At 44.9% G+C, this 13624-nt stretch overlaps 1 protein-coding gene across 1 annotated transcript in view; it reads right to left on the bottom strand.

Annotated features, from left to right (window-relative positions):
- The window catches only part of WDFY4 (WDFY family member 4), a 228012-nt gene that overhangs the window by 185487 nt on the left and 28901 nt on the right, over positions 1 to 13624 (bottom strand). Inside the window, exons 9-12 of the mRNA XM_074959629.1 lie at positions 12338 to 12790; positions 9968 to 10072; positions 6315 to 6505; positions 2511 to 3124 (exon numbers count right to left, since the gene is read on the bottom strand). Of these exons, the coding sequence (XP_074815730.1) occupies positions 2511 to 3124; positions 6315 to 6505; positions 9968 to 10072; positions 12338 to 12790 (1363 nt within the window). The remainder of the gene's footprint in view (positions 1 to 2510; positions 3125 to 6314; positions 6506 to 9967; positions 10073 to 12337; positions 12791 to 13624) is intronic.

The following is a 13624-nucleotide window of genomic DNA, read 5'->3' as shown; positions in this document are numbered from 1 at the left end:
TCTTTTGTAGTGATAATCAAGATGGGCCATTTCCAGCAGTTGACAAGAACGTGTGAGGAACTGTGGTGGTGGTGGTTGGGGGAGGGGGGGAATAAACATGGGGAAATAGTTTTTAATGACACATCCACTGCGAGTCTTTATTCAAGCCTAAGTTAATGGTGTCCAGTTTGCAAACTAATTCCAATTCAACAATCTCTCATTGGAGTCTGTTTTTGAAGTTTTGATGTCAAGAATTATAACATTCAAAAACCAGTCAGCGAACACTTCAATCTCTCTGGTCACTCGATTACAGACCTAAAAGTGGCAATTCTTCAACAAAAAAAATTTCAAAAACAGACTCCAACGAGAGACTGCTGAATTGGACTTAATTTGCAAACTGGACACCATTAACTTAGGCTTGAATAAAGACTGGGAGTGAATGTGTCATTACACAAAGTAAAACTATTTCCCCATGTTTATTCCCCCCCGTTCCTCACACGTTCTTGTCAACTGCTGGAAATAGCCCACCTTGATTATCACTATAAAAGGTTTTTTTTCCCTCTCCTGCTGGTAATAGCTCACCTTACCTGATCACTCTCATTACAGTGTGTATGGTAACACCCATTCTTTCATGTTCTCTGTGTATATAAATCTCCCCACTGTATTTTCCAATGAATGCATCCGATGAAGTGAGCTGTAGCTCACGAAAGCTTATGCTCAAATAAATTTGTTAGTCTCTAAGGTGCCACAAGTACTCCTTTTCTTTTTACGGATACAGACTAACATGGCTGCTACTCTGAAACCTGTCAAAAAGCTGAGGCACCCAAAATCAGAGGCCACTTGTATCTTATTGATCCAGCCAGAGTCCCATAATACAACCCCACAGTTCCTAACTCAGACCCTGGGAGGCAGTACTAGAGAGGGGTCCAAGTAGGGCTTTGCCCTGGGGCACTTCTAAGGCCTAGTGTCCCGGAGTAAGCATTCTAGTCCTTCCCTCTCATAAGGGAACCTAACTACAGGCTGGTGCGTCTCAGTGCGCAAAACATGTCATCAGTGACATCGGGGAGGGGGAACTGTCCACTGTCCTGCTGTCATCCAACCAGAGCTGTTGCCTCATGACTCCTGGTTGCCAGTCACTCCTCCTGTCTCCTGCTGCTGCCAGTCCCGGCTTGGCTCTCTGCTTCTCACCCAGCCTCTGCCCCAGCTCAGCCCACTGCCCAGCCTGAGCGAGCCCCTAGTCTGCTGACCTAGGTCCCTCCAAGTCTCTCCTAGGCCAGGGGAAGAACACTAGCGAATATGCCGCTCAGCTTAGTCACCAGAGCATTTCATCTGAATTAGCTGGCCCATCCCCAGTGGGAATCCCACCTTCAGTACAAAACAGGGAGAAGCAGGGGATCTCTTGTGACCTGATTGAAGCAATTCTGCCAGCTGGCCAAGGAAAACTACAAGGATTTTTCACACAGCTTCAGATAATGCACAGATGAATCACTGAGGGCCAAATGCTGAGGTGCTAACCCAGTCTGCACTTAGCACTTACTCGACCAAGGTTCCTATTAACTTCAATAAGCATTTCCTATGAGTCAGGACGTCAAGGTTCGGCCTTTAAAGAAGGAAAATGACTAAGTCACATTTAAAGATAGCTGGAGATGCCTCCATGGCGACATGACCAGCTCTGTAATCCCTGCCGCTTGGTTTCTAACTCCAACCAGAAATACAGTGGATAGTATGTAAGAGCACAGGGAGATCCGAGCTGCAGCCAGGGACACAGGAAACTGTCAGAGATTTCCCCTGTCTCTTAAGAGAAAAAATGTAGCCGTTGCGGGAAGGCGCTACTTAATAAAAGATACCCAGAAACACAGAACTGACCTTCAAAGTGCTGCGGAAATCTCCCGGCCTTCCCTGAATGTCTGGCTGCAGCCCTGACCTTCTCTGGTACTTGATCAAAGACACAGGATCACTCTCAAAGATCACCCGGTATGTAATCCAGACCCCAGGGATAAGCCAAAAAGCTCTCGTAGCCCCTTGTCTCACTGAACCAAACAATCATGTGCAGTGCTGTAGCCCTATTGGTCCCAGGATATTACAGAGACAAGGTGGGTGAGGATAGATCTTTTATTGGACCGACCTCTGTTGGCAAAAGAGACACGCTTGTGCTACACCCACTTTGTCCCTCTGAAGTCAAACAGACATTTATGCTGCGATGTTTGCAGTCATTCACCTTTTATAAAGTGGCATTGTCTGCCAGCTAGAGCACAGGCCTGGGAGTGTGGACTCCTCAGCTTGATTCCTGACCCTCCCACTGACTCACTGTGTGACCGGGGCAAGTCACACCACCTCTGGGCCTCGGTTTATGACCACTCTCCCTGTAAAATGCAGATAATACTATCAACCTGCAGCTCAGGGGGCTTTGTCAGGCTTATTTTACTACTACATGTAAAATGCTGTGGGGTCCTCAGTGACACCAGAGAACACCCAAGTATTACTGCTCTTGGATGCTGGGGTCTTTCTATAATAAAGAATCAAAGACCTACCTGTCTTCAGGGTCTGCCCATGCCCTGTAGTCGGAGGCAGCTAATTTATTCTCCAGTTGTTTGAAGCTAGTACCATGCCCCTCCTGTTGATCTTGTGGTCCCTTCTGAACATCCCATGGTGGTTCTTCTGCAGCAGGCTTTATCTCCGGGAGGAAGCTCTCCAGATGCAGGGTCCCTTTGATCATATGGTCAAGGAAACTCAGAATCTGTATGCAGCTCTTGAGCCATGCTGGGAAAGGTTCTGACGAGTACAAGGCTGCATTCAAGAACTCTGCAAACGTCCTTCCTTTCTCGAGCTGCACGGGGACTTGCTGCCCCTCCTGTGTCCAGAAGCAGCCGAGTGAGCCGAGATCCTCCGCCAGCTTCTCAAAGAGGCCATTCCTTTGGAAGAAGTCACTGTTGATGGGGTCTAGATGCAGAGCAGCGGCTATCCCCTGAAGTGTGTACAAAACAAGCTCCATGATGGGGCTATGCCCCGTGGCTGCCCACGCCCCAGACGGTGGGTCCTGTAACGCACCTTCCATGTCGGAGAGAAGGGACAGGAGTCCATTGAATCCACTGCATGTTCTGAAAGCCGAATGGCACTTGGGGTTCTCCAGGATCCTCAGGAGAGACTGCGGCATCAGAGAGAAGGGAGTCAAAGCAAGCATTCAACCTCACATCACCTGCGGTACCAAGTGGGACTAGACAATGCTCTCAGAATTTTGATTTCACTGAAATTTCAATTGTTGATCAAAAATGCGGGGGACGGGAGGAATGACATTTTTGCAAAACTTTCCTGCCTGTTTTTCAACCACCTCAAACATCGGCGATTTTAACATGTTTTCCGAAGGCATCTATGCAGCCAGCCCTGCAACTCGGGGATGGTGCTTACAAGGCTCCAACCCAGCGGGCGAAGTTCCAGTCCTAAACATGGCCTGTTGCTACCCTGTTTGGACAAAGCGGAGACCAGGAGTAGCCAACTTCCAGGAGAAGGGAGGATTCATGCTGCTCTTACAGGGAACTCTACGTCAACAGCACTAGAAGAGGTGCCCCCACTGCTTTCCCCAGCATCCAGAGTATATCTGCTTTACTGGGGGGGGGGGGCAGCTGCACCCATCTCCTCCTGACTCACAAAGAGCCCCCTGATGAGGTGGGGCAGGTTGGCGGGGTGCCCCAGAGCAGCAGGGCTTGGAGTGAATACCCAACAGAGATGCATGAGGCAGTTCACTCCGTCTCTGAGCTATCACTTCAGGTTGTCTGCAGATGCAGGCAGAGCTCACCACAGCAGAGACTTTGCTCATGGTTGTGAGCTTTTCTTCACAACCAGGAAGGCTAGAAACCTACTTTTGTCTAAAAGTGAGAGCTGAGATTTCAGGGTAATCACCTCACTATAGACATGGGCCCACAGTGCCAAGGCCTTAAACCAGCCCGGAGCATTCCACATACCTTAGAGCAGAGATTATTTTAAAGTGGTTTAAGCAAAACTCCTAGAGGCTGATGGGACTTTTCCAACAGAGTCTACTAATGGCTACAACCAATGTATTGAAAAATATTCCTCATTCAATTGGCACGGATAGAGTGACCATACAGAGCCGTAATGGCCCATCAGGTGTTAACCAGAACCCAGCAACATAACATGGTCCAAAAGATATTGCAGAGAGTAGGTTCTCCTAGCACTAAACAGGCAATAATAGTTTCCTGTCTCCCAGGGACAAACTTAGTTAATGCTTGTACAACCTTTTGGAGACAAAAAGTGCTGTGGGTCTGATCCAAAGGCCACGCATGTCGATAGGAGTCTTTCAGTGATTTCAATGGACTTTGTATCAGGCTCTAAATGAGTGCTATGTATCACTGCATGTATTTAAAACCTAAGCCATTCCACTGTAAGTCAGAGATACTTTGGACCTGATTCGGGCTTCACTTACACTGGAATAATCTTGAGTGTAAAAATCAGTGAGAGAAGAATGAGGCCCAGTATATTTGCATCTAATCCATCCCTAACTTTTCCTCCTTGTGCAATTTATTAAATGCAGAAGCCACAAAAGATAAACAGAGGTAACACACTTGGCATTTGGGTTTGTCTCTTGCTACTTCAAAGAGCACTAAACCTTATGTTGGCCGAGAGTCACACAGAAAAGCCTCTCAAATCGAGAGGCTTAATTCCAAATCCACTGAGGAGAAGCATTTCTCTCATAAATATCTCTCTACAACAGGAGCTATTACAATGAGAAAGGGCTTGCCAGAACTGTAGGAAGGGGGACTTTATTACTGTCATTCAATTTCGCATGATAATGTATCAAACCAGGCAGAGACTCCTGAACAGGGAGTAAATTTAATAAGTCGGAGTTGAAGTTATCAGGATGGCTTTGACACATTTCAGGAAAGGTCAGCAGTAACAACATTTCCTCCAGCTCTAACTCAGTTACAATTTAATCGCCTATGAGTTAGTATTCCTCTGTCTTGAATCTATACAACTGGATGCCTGCTGGAAACTCCTAACTCAGTTATAGCTAACAGAATTTATTTCACATTCCATTATTTGTTATTCCTCATAATTGTCCACATGCCACTCTGGAATACGGGAGAGCTAATCACATTTGGGCTCGCAGTTTAACAGCTAAATATATATTAGCAAATCAATCTGAATTTGTGCATAACACAATCACAGTCCCAAAGGGCACAGATAATAAATTAATTTGCTTACATTATGTTTTAACATGGTTATCATTTGTCAGAATTAGACATCAAAGTTGCATTTGTTCTCATATCAGTTCAGGAGCTGCACTTAACTTCTCCACAAACTACAGCAAAAGTTTGTTTGCTCAGGTCAGAGCAACGGGCTTTGTCCCCTGGTTTGTCAGATTGTTTTAATGAGCACAGTTACTGTACCACAAAGACTAGCTGCTGCATTAGCAGCTAAGAGGGGACTTCAAATAAGGCCAGCTAATGAGTGTGGAATGCAATCCCAGTTTAATGCTCACAATGCTGCTGCTTTCTAGTTTGCCAACCAAGGGCCTAATCCAGAGTAAATGGAAAGAATCCCAACGATTTACTTTATGGATTTTTGATCAGACCCTCTAGGAATGCATTAGAGAATATGAGTAAATTTCTTTCCATCCCCTTTATCACCTTCTCTCCAACTGAAACTAGATCCTTTTCTGATTTACACTGGTATATGTGAGCGATGACCCCATTGAGGTCAATGGAGTTACACCTCTGCAAATGAAACCTGAATCAAGCCATTTGTTTCATCCCCACACCCAACTCAGCTGCTACGTTTACCCTGTTCACTTCCTCTGACTTTCTCTTTGCAAGTCTCAGCTTCCTCTCCCAGCTGTCTCTCTTTTCTCCTTCTGCCGTAGCTGTACTCAACAGTATGTACGCTAAAAGAAAAGGAGTACTTGTGGCAGCTTAGAGACTAACAAATTGCATCCGATGAAGTGAGCTGTAGCTCATGAAAGCTTATGCTCAAATAAATTTGTTAGTCTCTAAGGTGCCACAAGTACTCCTTTTCTTTTTGCGAATACAGACTAACACGGCTGCTACTCTGAAACCTGTCAGTATGTACACTGCAATTCTGTAGCTGTTATTTCTCTATTATCCATCTATTTTAACTCTCCAAAGCATTTTTCAAGACAGTATGGAATGGCTGTTCACACACTAATGATTAAAACACTCAGTAACTAGCACCCAAACAACCTTAACTCTGCCCCTGAATTTGACTTCACCTTCTTGCTGGTAATTAGGCTGGGAGCCACCAGCCATCTAAACCAGGCACATTCAGAGCAGATAACGAAGCAAACAGGAAGCAATGTTAATCACCTTCAGCAGGTCCAGTTTCAGGCACAGCTCCCCTTGAGTGGAAGAGCAGAGGGCCCCAATAATTATGCTCATGTACTCTTCAGTGTTGATGACTGACAGCTGCTCCAAGATACAGAGGGTGTCACTTCGGTAGCACTCATCATCCAGAAATATCTTGATGTATGGTACCATCCCATAATCTTTTATAACAACTGGGAATCAATCAGATGCCATTTGTTAGTTAAACCATGCTCAGTTATATGGGCACAAACTGATGTCCAATCACAATATGGTTTTGAACACAAAGGCAAATTTTCCATGTCAACTGCGCACTATCACAAGGCTCCAATTGCACACACCTAGTGTGTGTGTAAAGTATCCAGTTTGTGTGCACAAACCAGTTACTAGTGACAGCACACAACTGGTCTAGTATCTAAGTGGATATGTAGATACCTGGTAACAGGTACCATGCAAGAAAATCCAATAGAAGGGACTGCTGTGTTATTTTCCTTAGTCTACAACCAAGTCATTATATAAATCATCCCAGGGTATCACTACAGAGTAGGTGACTAGGGACAAACTAGGGATTATTGGGGGAGGGGCTCACTAATTGTAAAGATATGTATGTTTTTAAAATAGTTCCTTCTTGGCATCTAGTGAATAGAGCACTAGACTAGGACTCAGGAGACGTGGGTTCTATTCCTGACTCAGCGACTGGGTGACTTTAGGCAGGTCACTTCATCTCTCTGTGCTTCAGTTTCTCCTCCCATCCTTTGGCTGTCTTGCCTATTTAGACCAAGATCTTACAGGCAGGGCCTGTTGCTCAGTGTTTGTACAGTACCTAGCACAATGGGGCCCAGATCTCAGCTGGGGCATGCAAGCACTACAGTAAGACAATTAAACATGTTGTAATAATGTCTGAACTATTAAGAGAAACTTAATGAAATGAAAGGAAATGAACCTTGAAAAGAAAAGGAAATGAACCTTAAAAATGAAGAGGAAGTTTTCCTCTTGGCCTAGTGGATGATGGGGGTTTTCATGCTGCTGCTCTGAAGCATGTAATAATGTAATGAAATTTAATATCCTTGGGAGGGGGAATACCAAAGAAGCCTCCACCACAGTAGCATTTAAAAAGGGGAACTATACAAAAATGAGGAAGCTGGTTAAAGGAAAATTAAAAGGAACAGTCACAAGAATGAAATGTTGGCTAGCTGAATGGAAACTTTTTAAAAACTCTGTCATAGAGGTTCAAATTAAATGTACACCCCAAATTAAAAAAAAAATGGTAAGAGGACAAAAAAAATGCCAGCATGGCAAGACTGCAGAGTAAAAGAGGTGGTTAGAGGCAAAAAGGCATCCTTTAAAAATTGGAAGTCAAATCCCACTGAGGAAAACAAAGGAGCATAAACTCTGGGAAGTCAAGTGTGAAAGTATAATCAGGCAGGTCAAAAAAAGAATTTGAAAAGCAACTAGCAAAAGACACAATAACTAAACAGCAAAAAAAAATAATAATAAGTACATCAGAATCAGGAAGCCTGCCAAACAATCAGTGGGGCCACTGGAGGCTCGAGGTGCTAAAGGAGCACTGAAGGAAGACAAGGCCATTGTGGAGAAGCTAAATGAATTGTTTGTGTCTGTCTTCACTGCAGAGGGTGTGAGGGTGGTTCCCATACCAGACCCATTCCCTTTAGGTGACATATCTGAGGAACTGTCTCAGATTGAGGTGTCAGAAGAGGAGGTTTTAACAAATTGATAAACTAAACAGTAGTGAGTCACCAGGACCAGATGGTATTCACCCAAGAGTTCTGAAGGAACTCAAATGTAAAATTACAGAATTACTAACTGGTATATAACATAGCACTTAAATCACTGTCTGTACCAGATTACTGGAGGATAACTATTGTAATGTGGATTTTTTTTTAAAAGGCTCCAGAGGCGATTCTGGCAATTACAGGCCAGTTAGCTTAATTTCAGTACCAGACAAACTGGTTGAAACTACAGTAAAGAACAGATTTATCAGATGCATAGATGAACGCAATTTGTTGGGGAAGAGTCAACACAACTTTTGTAAAGGAAAACCATGCCTCACCAATCTATTAGAATCCTTTGTGAGGGTCAACAAACATGTAAACAAGGGTGATCCAGTGGGCATAGTGTACTGGGACTTTCAGAGATCCTTTGATAAGATCCCTCACCAAAGGCTCTTAAACCAAGTAAGCAGTCATGGGATTAGAGGGAAGGTCCTCTCATAAATCAGTAACTGGTTAAAAGACAGGAAATAAAGGGCAAGAATAAATGGACAGTTTTCACAGTGCAGACGTAGATACAAGGGTCTCCCAAGAATACGTATTGGCACCAGTGCTGTTCAATATATTCATAAATGATCTGGAAAAATGGGTAAACAGTGACGTGGCAAAGTTTGCAGACGATACAAAATTACTCAAGATAATTAAGTCCAAAGCAGACTGTGAAGAGTTATAAAGTAATCTCACAAAACTGGATGACTAGGCAACAAAATGGCAGATGAAATTCAATGTTGATAAATTCCAAGTAGTACACATTAGAAAACATAATCCCAATTATACATACAAAATGATGAGATCTAAATTAGCTTTTACCACTCAAGAAAGAGATCTTGGAGTCTTTGTGGATAGTTCTCTGAAAACATCTGTTCAGCATGCAGTGGCGGTCAAAAAACTAACAGAATTTTAAGAACCATTAGGAAAGGGAAAGATAATAAGACAGTAAATATCATAATGCCACTATATAAATCCATGGTGTACCCACACCTTGAACACCGAGCACAGTTCTAGTCTCTCTATCTCAAAAAAGATACATTGGAATTGGAAAAAGTATAGGAAAGGGAAACAAAAATGATTAGCAGTTTGGAACAGCTTCCATATGAGGAAAGAGAAATAAGACTGGGACTTTTCAGCTTGAAAAAGAGACAACTAAGAGGGGGGTATGATAGAGGTCTATAAAATCATGACTGGTGTAGAGAAATTGAATAAGGAAGTGTTATTTATTCCTTCATGTAACACAAGGACAAGGAGTCACCCAATGAAATTAATAGGCAGCAGGTTTAACACAAACAAAAGGAAGTCCTTCTTCACACAACACACAGTCAACCTCTGGGACTTGTTGTCAGGGGATGTTGTGAAGGCCAAAAGTATAATAAGGTTGAAAAAAGAACTTGATAAGTTCATGTAGGATAGGTCCATCAATGGCTATTAGCCAAGATGGTCAGGGATGCTACCCCATGCTCTGAGTGTCCTTAAGTCTCTGATTGCCAGATGCTGGGACTGGACAACAGAAGATGGATCACTCAATAATTGCAGTGTTCTGTTAATTCCCTCTGAAGCATTTGACATTGGCCACTGTCAGAAGGCAGGATACTGGGCTAGATGGACCATTGGTCTGATCCAGTATGGCCATTCTTATGTTCTTACGCATTAGGTATTGGCCACAGCTGGAGGACGGGAGCCAGAGTAGATGGACCAATGGCCTGATGCAAATATGGCCATTGCTACATTCCTGGCTGTCCAACATGATTTCTGAATAAAACATACAAACAGAAGAAGGGAGTCGGGTGCTTACTATGCTGTACCCAGGCCATCTAATACCAAGTATCACAGAGGCGATGCTGTGACAGTTGAATCATCACCTTCTCTTACCAGCATTCCTCACAGATCCCAGGACAAGGGCAGCAACCATCTTCAGCATCACACAGGTTAGCTCTTTCTCAGTGCCTTGCTCCAGACAGGGTGCTTGGGTCCCGGCTGCATATTCAAAACAAAGAGAGTTCCCCCAAAATATCCCACAAGACACCTGGTTACTGGTAACTAGAATTCCTCGTAGCACAAGTGCTCAGCAAATATGACTCCCTTGAATGCTGGCACAGTCTACATGAAACCTACAGCACCTGATAAAATACTGAAAGAGAGGAAGGATGGTCCAATAGTTAGGGGCTAACCTGGAACTCTGGAGACCTGGGTTCAATACCTTTGCTTTGCTACAGACTTCCTGTGTGACCTTGGCCAAGTCACTCAGTCTCTCTGCACCTCAGTTCCCCATCTGTATAATGGAAATAATAGCTCTGCTCTACCACACGGAGGTGCTATGAGGATAATACAGTAAAGACTGTGAGGTGCTCAGACAGTATGGTAAAGGGACCTATGATAGATATGTCCATATTGTCTTTTCAGCTGGCAGAATAATCAGAACCTCCTTCCATTCCCAGACAAAACTCTTCATTAAGGCACAGAGCACGTCAGTGACATAAGGATGAAAATACATTAAAGAATATAGTAGTGATCAAAAACCAAATTGTTACCAACCCAGGAAATTCAAAATTAAGGTGATACTTAAAAGGAGGCCAAACATTTTAAAGTCTGAAAACGCACCATGAAAGCACCCAAACAACCTCTGCCCCTGTAGTGAAACCAGCTTCCAACCTTCCTGTCAGTGTTTCTTTTGTACCTAGAGCCTGGTTCCCACGAGTACAACTAAGTGTTTCCAGGATCAAATCCCTACATTGTCAGATGTGTTGTTTTTTTATCTAAGGGCTTTAGGAGTTCATACACTATGGCAGAGGACACCTTACATTTCTAAAAACCAACGTACTAATGCAATGACCACACTGCCATGTTCTCATTTGCCCTTTATTATCTTTGTTTATAGACTAGAAATCAGCCAAGAAAATTGACATAGCTGAATGGCATTCAGGCAAAGATAGGAGACAGACTCACAAGCTCACTCATAACCATAACTCCTAACCAGGATGTGAGTTTTCAGGAACCATGATCTCTTTCCTTGGAAATCTATATCTAAGTAATCTGTTTCATGTATTATGACATAGTATTGAAAGTGGGCCGGCAAACTCCCCGTCCCAAGCGGGTTCAAAATCTGAATCCATCACTTGACAGAATCTTTAGCCCTGATAATTAGAGAAGACCAGCTCAAATCCCACATCCAAATGACCCCATCTTTGGGGCGTTGGAAGTCCAGATCTCGACCCCAATGTTACAGCTGGTGCCCTGCTCTGATTTGTATGTGCTTTGTGTGCATTCCTTGTTTTCTGCCTGCGACAGTAACAATTAGAGCTGTGGCCTCTCATTAAGGATACCTTACTTTTGCAGTGCCAGGCACGGGGTGACTGGCCCTTTAAATGAAGACAGTCTGGCTCCCCTGTCTAGAACAGATGCGCCCAGTTTGGCCAATTAAGAGGGGCTATAAAAGCACCTGAGGCTATAAAAAGCCAGGCTGTCGGTAAGGAAGGGGGAGCAGGAACAGCAGTAAGTTTCCTTGGAGAGGCTGCCACTGTCCCTTGGGAGGAGGAGCAGTGAGGAACAGGGCCTCTGGGGGAGAGCCCTGGGAGGCAGTGCTCAGTCAGTAGCCTACTGCAGTGAGCCCGAAGCAGGAAGGACTGAGCGAAGGGGAGGGGAAAACCCCCAGGGAGCCAAGGACATGCTCTCCTTGTTTTCCTCTCTGTTTGGAAGATAAAACTGGGCCTAGGAAGAGACTCTGGGAGTGGCTGTGGGTGCTCCGGGGAATTTGCAGCGCCCTCGATGAGACAACCTAAGCCTGATTTTCAGAGGGGCTGAATGCTACAGCGCCCAGTGACTTTAACTGGAAACGAGAATAGTCAGCACCTGTGAAAGTCAAGCCCAGGCTCTCAAGTTGGGCTCCCCAGGAACCCGTTGGGCTCCCAAGGAACATGAACTGAAACGCTAATTTTGGTAACTTGGGCCCCCTTTTTAATGGCTGCCACTGGAGACGAAACTGCTGAGAGGTTAAGTCCTGTGGCTGATGCATAGCCCATAAGCTGGGTCATATGATGCATGGAACTGGAGAGAGTCAGATTTCAGGAGAAAACTAGTTTGGTGTGGCATCAGCAGATCAGGAATTTAAGCCAGGGCCAGGCAGCTTCCATACAAACTCTAGCACCTTGGCATGTAACACTGGCCTCTCTACATGCTCAGTGTAGATCTCTTTCCTACAACTCTGCCTGCCCAACCACTCATTGCCAATGAAACAAGCTGTACCTGTCTTCCTCAAGATCTTGGCTTGCTTCCTCAGCTGAGTCAGCAGCTGGCCCAAGAGCCCCGAGTCTCTAAATATGTCAGTGAAGAGCAAGTCCCTCTTGGTGATGCTGTGAAGACACCGCAGAGCAGCTATGGTGCAGAACGGCACCAAGTTCTCCTTTATCAAACACTCAACCTTCTTCAGGATTTCATGGGGGATGTAGGACAGTTCTAGCACCACTGATTCCACCAGCTGGAAGAACTGTATCTGAACTAGGTGCGGTTTGAGGGGGATAATGTCAGTGAACTGGGAGATGGGCTGTAGCGTCCATTCCAGGAGGAAGAAGTTCATTGTGTCCCAGGCCCACATGGTTTTTATAGCCAGTAAGATTCTCCTACAGAGGTGCAGGTCACTGGTTTTCTGGAAGATGGACTGCAACACCTGAAAAGCTTGGAGGTTTTTCACTGTCATTCCTGAGAAAGAGAAATCAATCCAAATCATTTTAACCACGCTTATCTCAGGCCCAATACAGATGCCCTATCTGCACTATTAAGGCATATCTAAGAGCACAAGTCAGACACAGATCCAATCTCAGCAAGTATCGGCGCATAGGGGAACAGGGGAATAGTGGGAACACCCCTCTCCTGATCATCCTCAGGACCCAGAACTGTGCAGGGGTGACCCTCATCATAACTTTATGCAGTGCCCCAACTCCCCTGAGACATGCGGGCTTGGAGAAGAAAAGTTTCCAGGGAGGAGCCAGCCCCAGGGGCCAGAGAAGCTGAAGTTGGCAGGAGCAGGCACAAGAGCACGCAGTGGTTACCGCAGGAAGGACTGGCAGGCACGGCAGATGCCATGAGCATGTTTTCTACAGGTCTGACTCCAGACATTCTCTGTCCTGTGCTGACTTGCTGTTTGCTCCTGGCCCCTCTTGCCTTCTAATTCCCAGTCTCTGCACCTCAGCCTCACTCCACCTGCCCTCCATAGCCTCTTTTCCCTTGCCCTGTCCCACTCCCGCCCTCTCCTGGTGTCTTGGCTTAGCTAGTCCCCTCCCAACCAAATCCCACTCCACAAAATTTAAACAACAACAAAAATAGTGATGCCAGCATGGTGCTGGGAAACCATCCCACTGATCCCTCTGTAGGTTCTACCCCTTCCTCCACGCTGGGCCTATCTTGTCTATTTAGACTGTAAGCTGTTCAGATCAGGGACTTTGTGGGTGGTACAATAGTGGGTGGTCCACAGACAGTACCAAATTACTAATCAGAACAGGTAAAAAACTGCATTTAGAGACAATAGAAATGTTT

This window comes from Natator depressus, chromosome 7 (assembly GCF_965152275.1).
Source record: "Natator depressus isolate rNatDep1 chromosome 7, rNatDep2.hap1, whole genome shotgun sequence".
Lineage (NCBI taxonomy): Eukaryota > Metazoa > Chordata > Testudines > Cheloniidae > Natator > Natator depressus.
The sequence above is the reverse complement of the archived record's forward strand: the minus strand, read 5'-3'. Positions and strand labels throughout refer to the sequence as shown.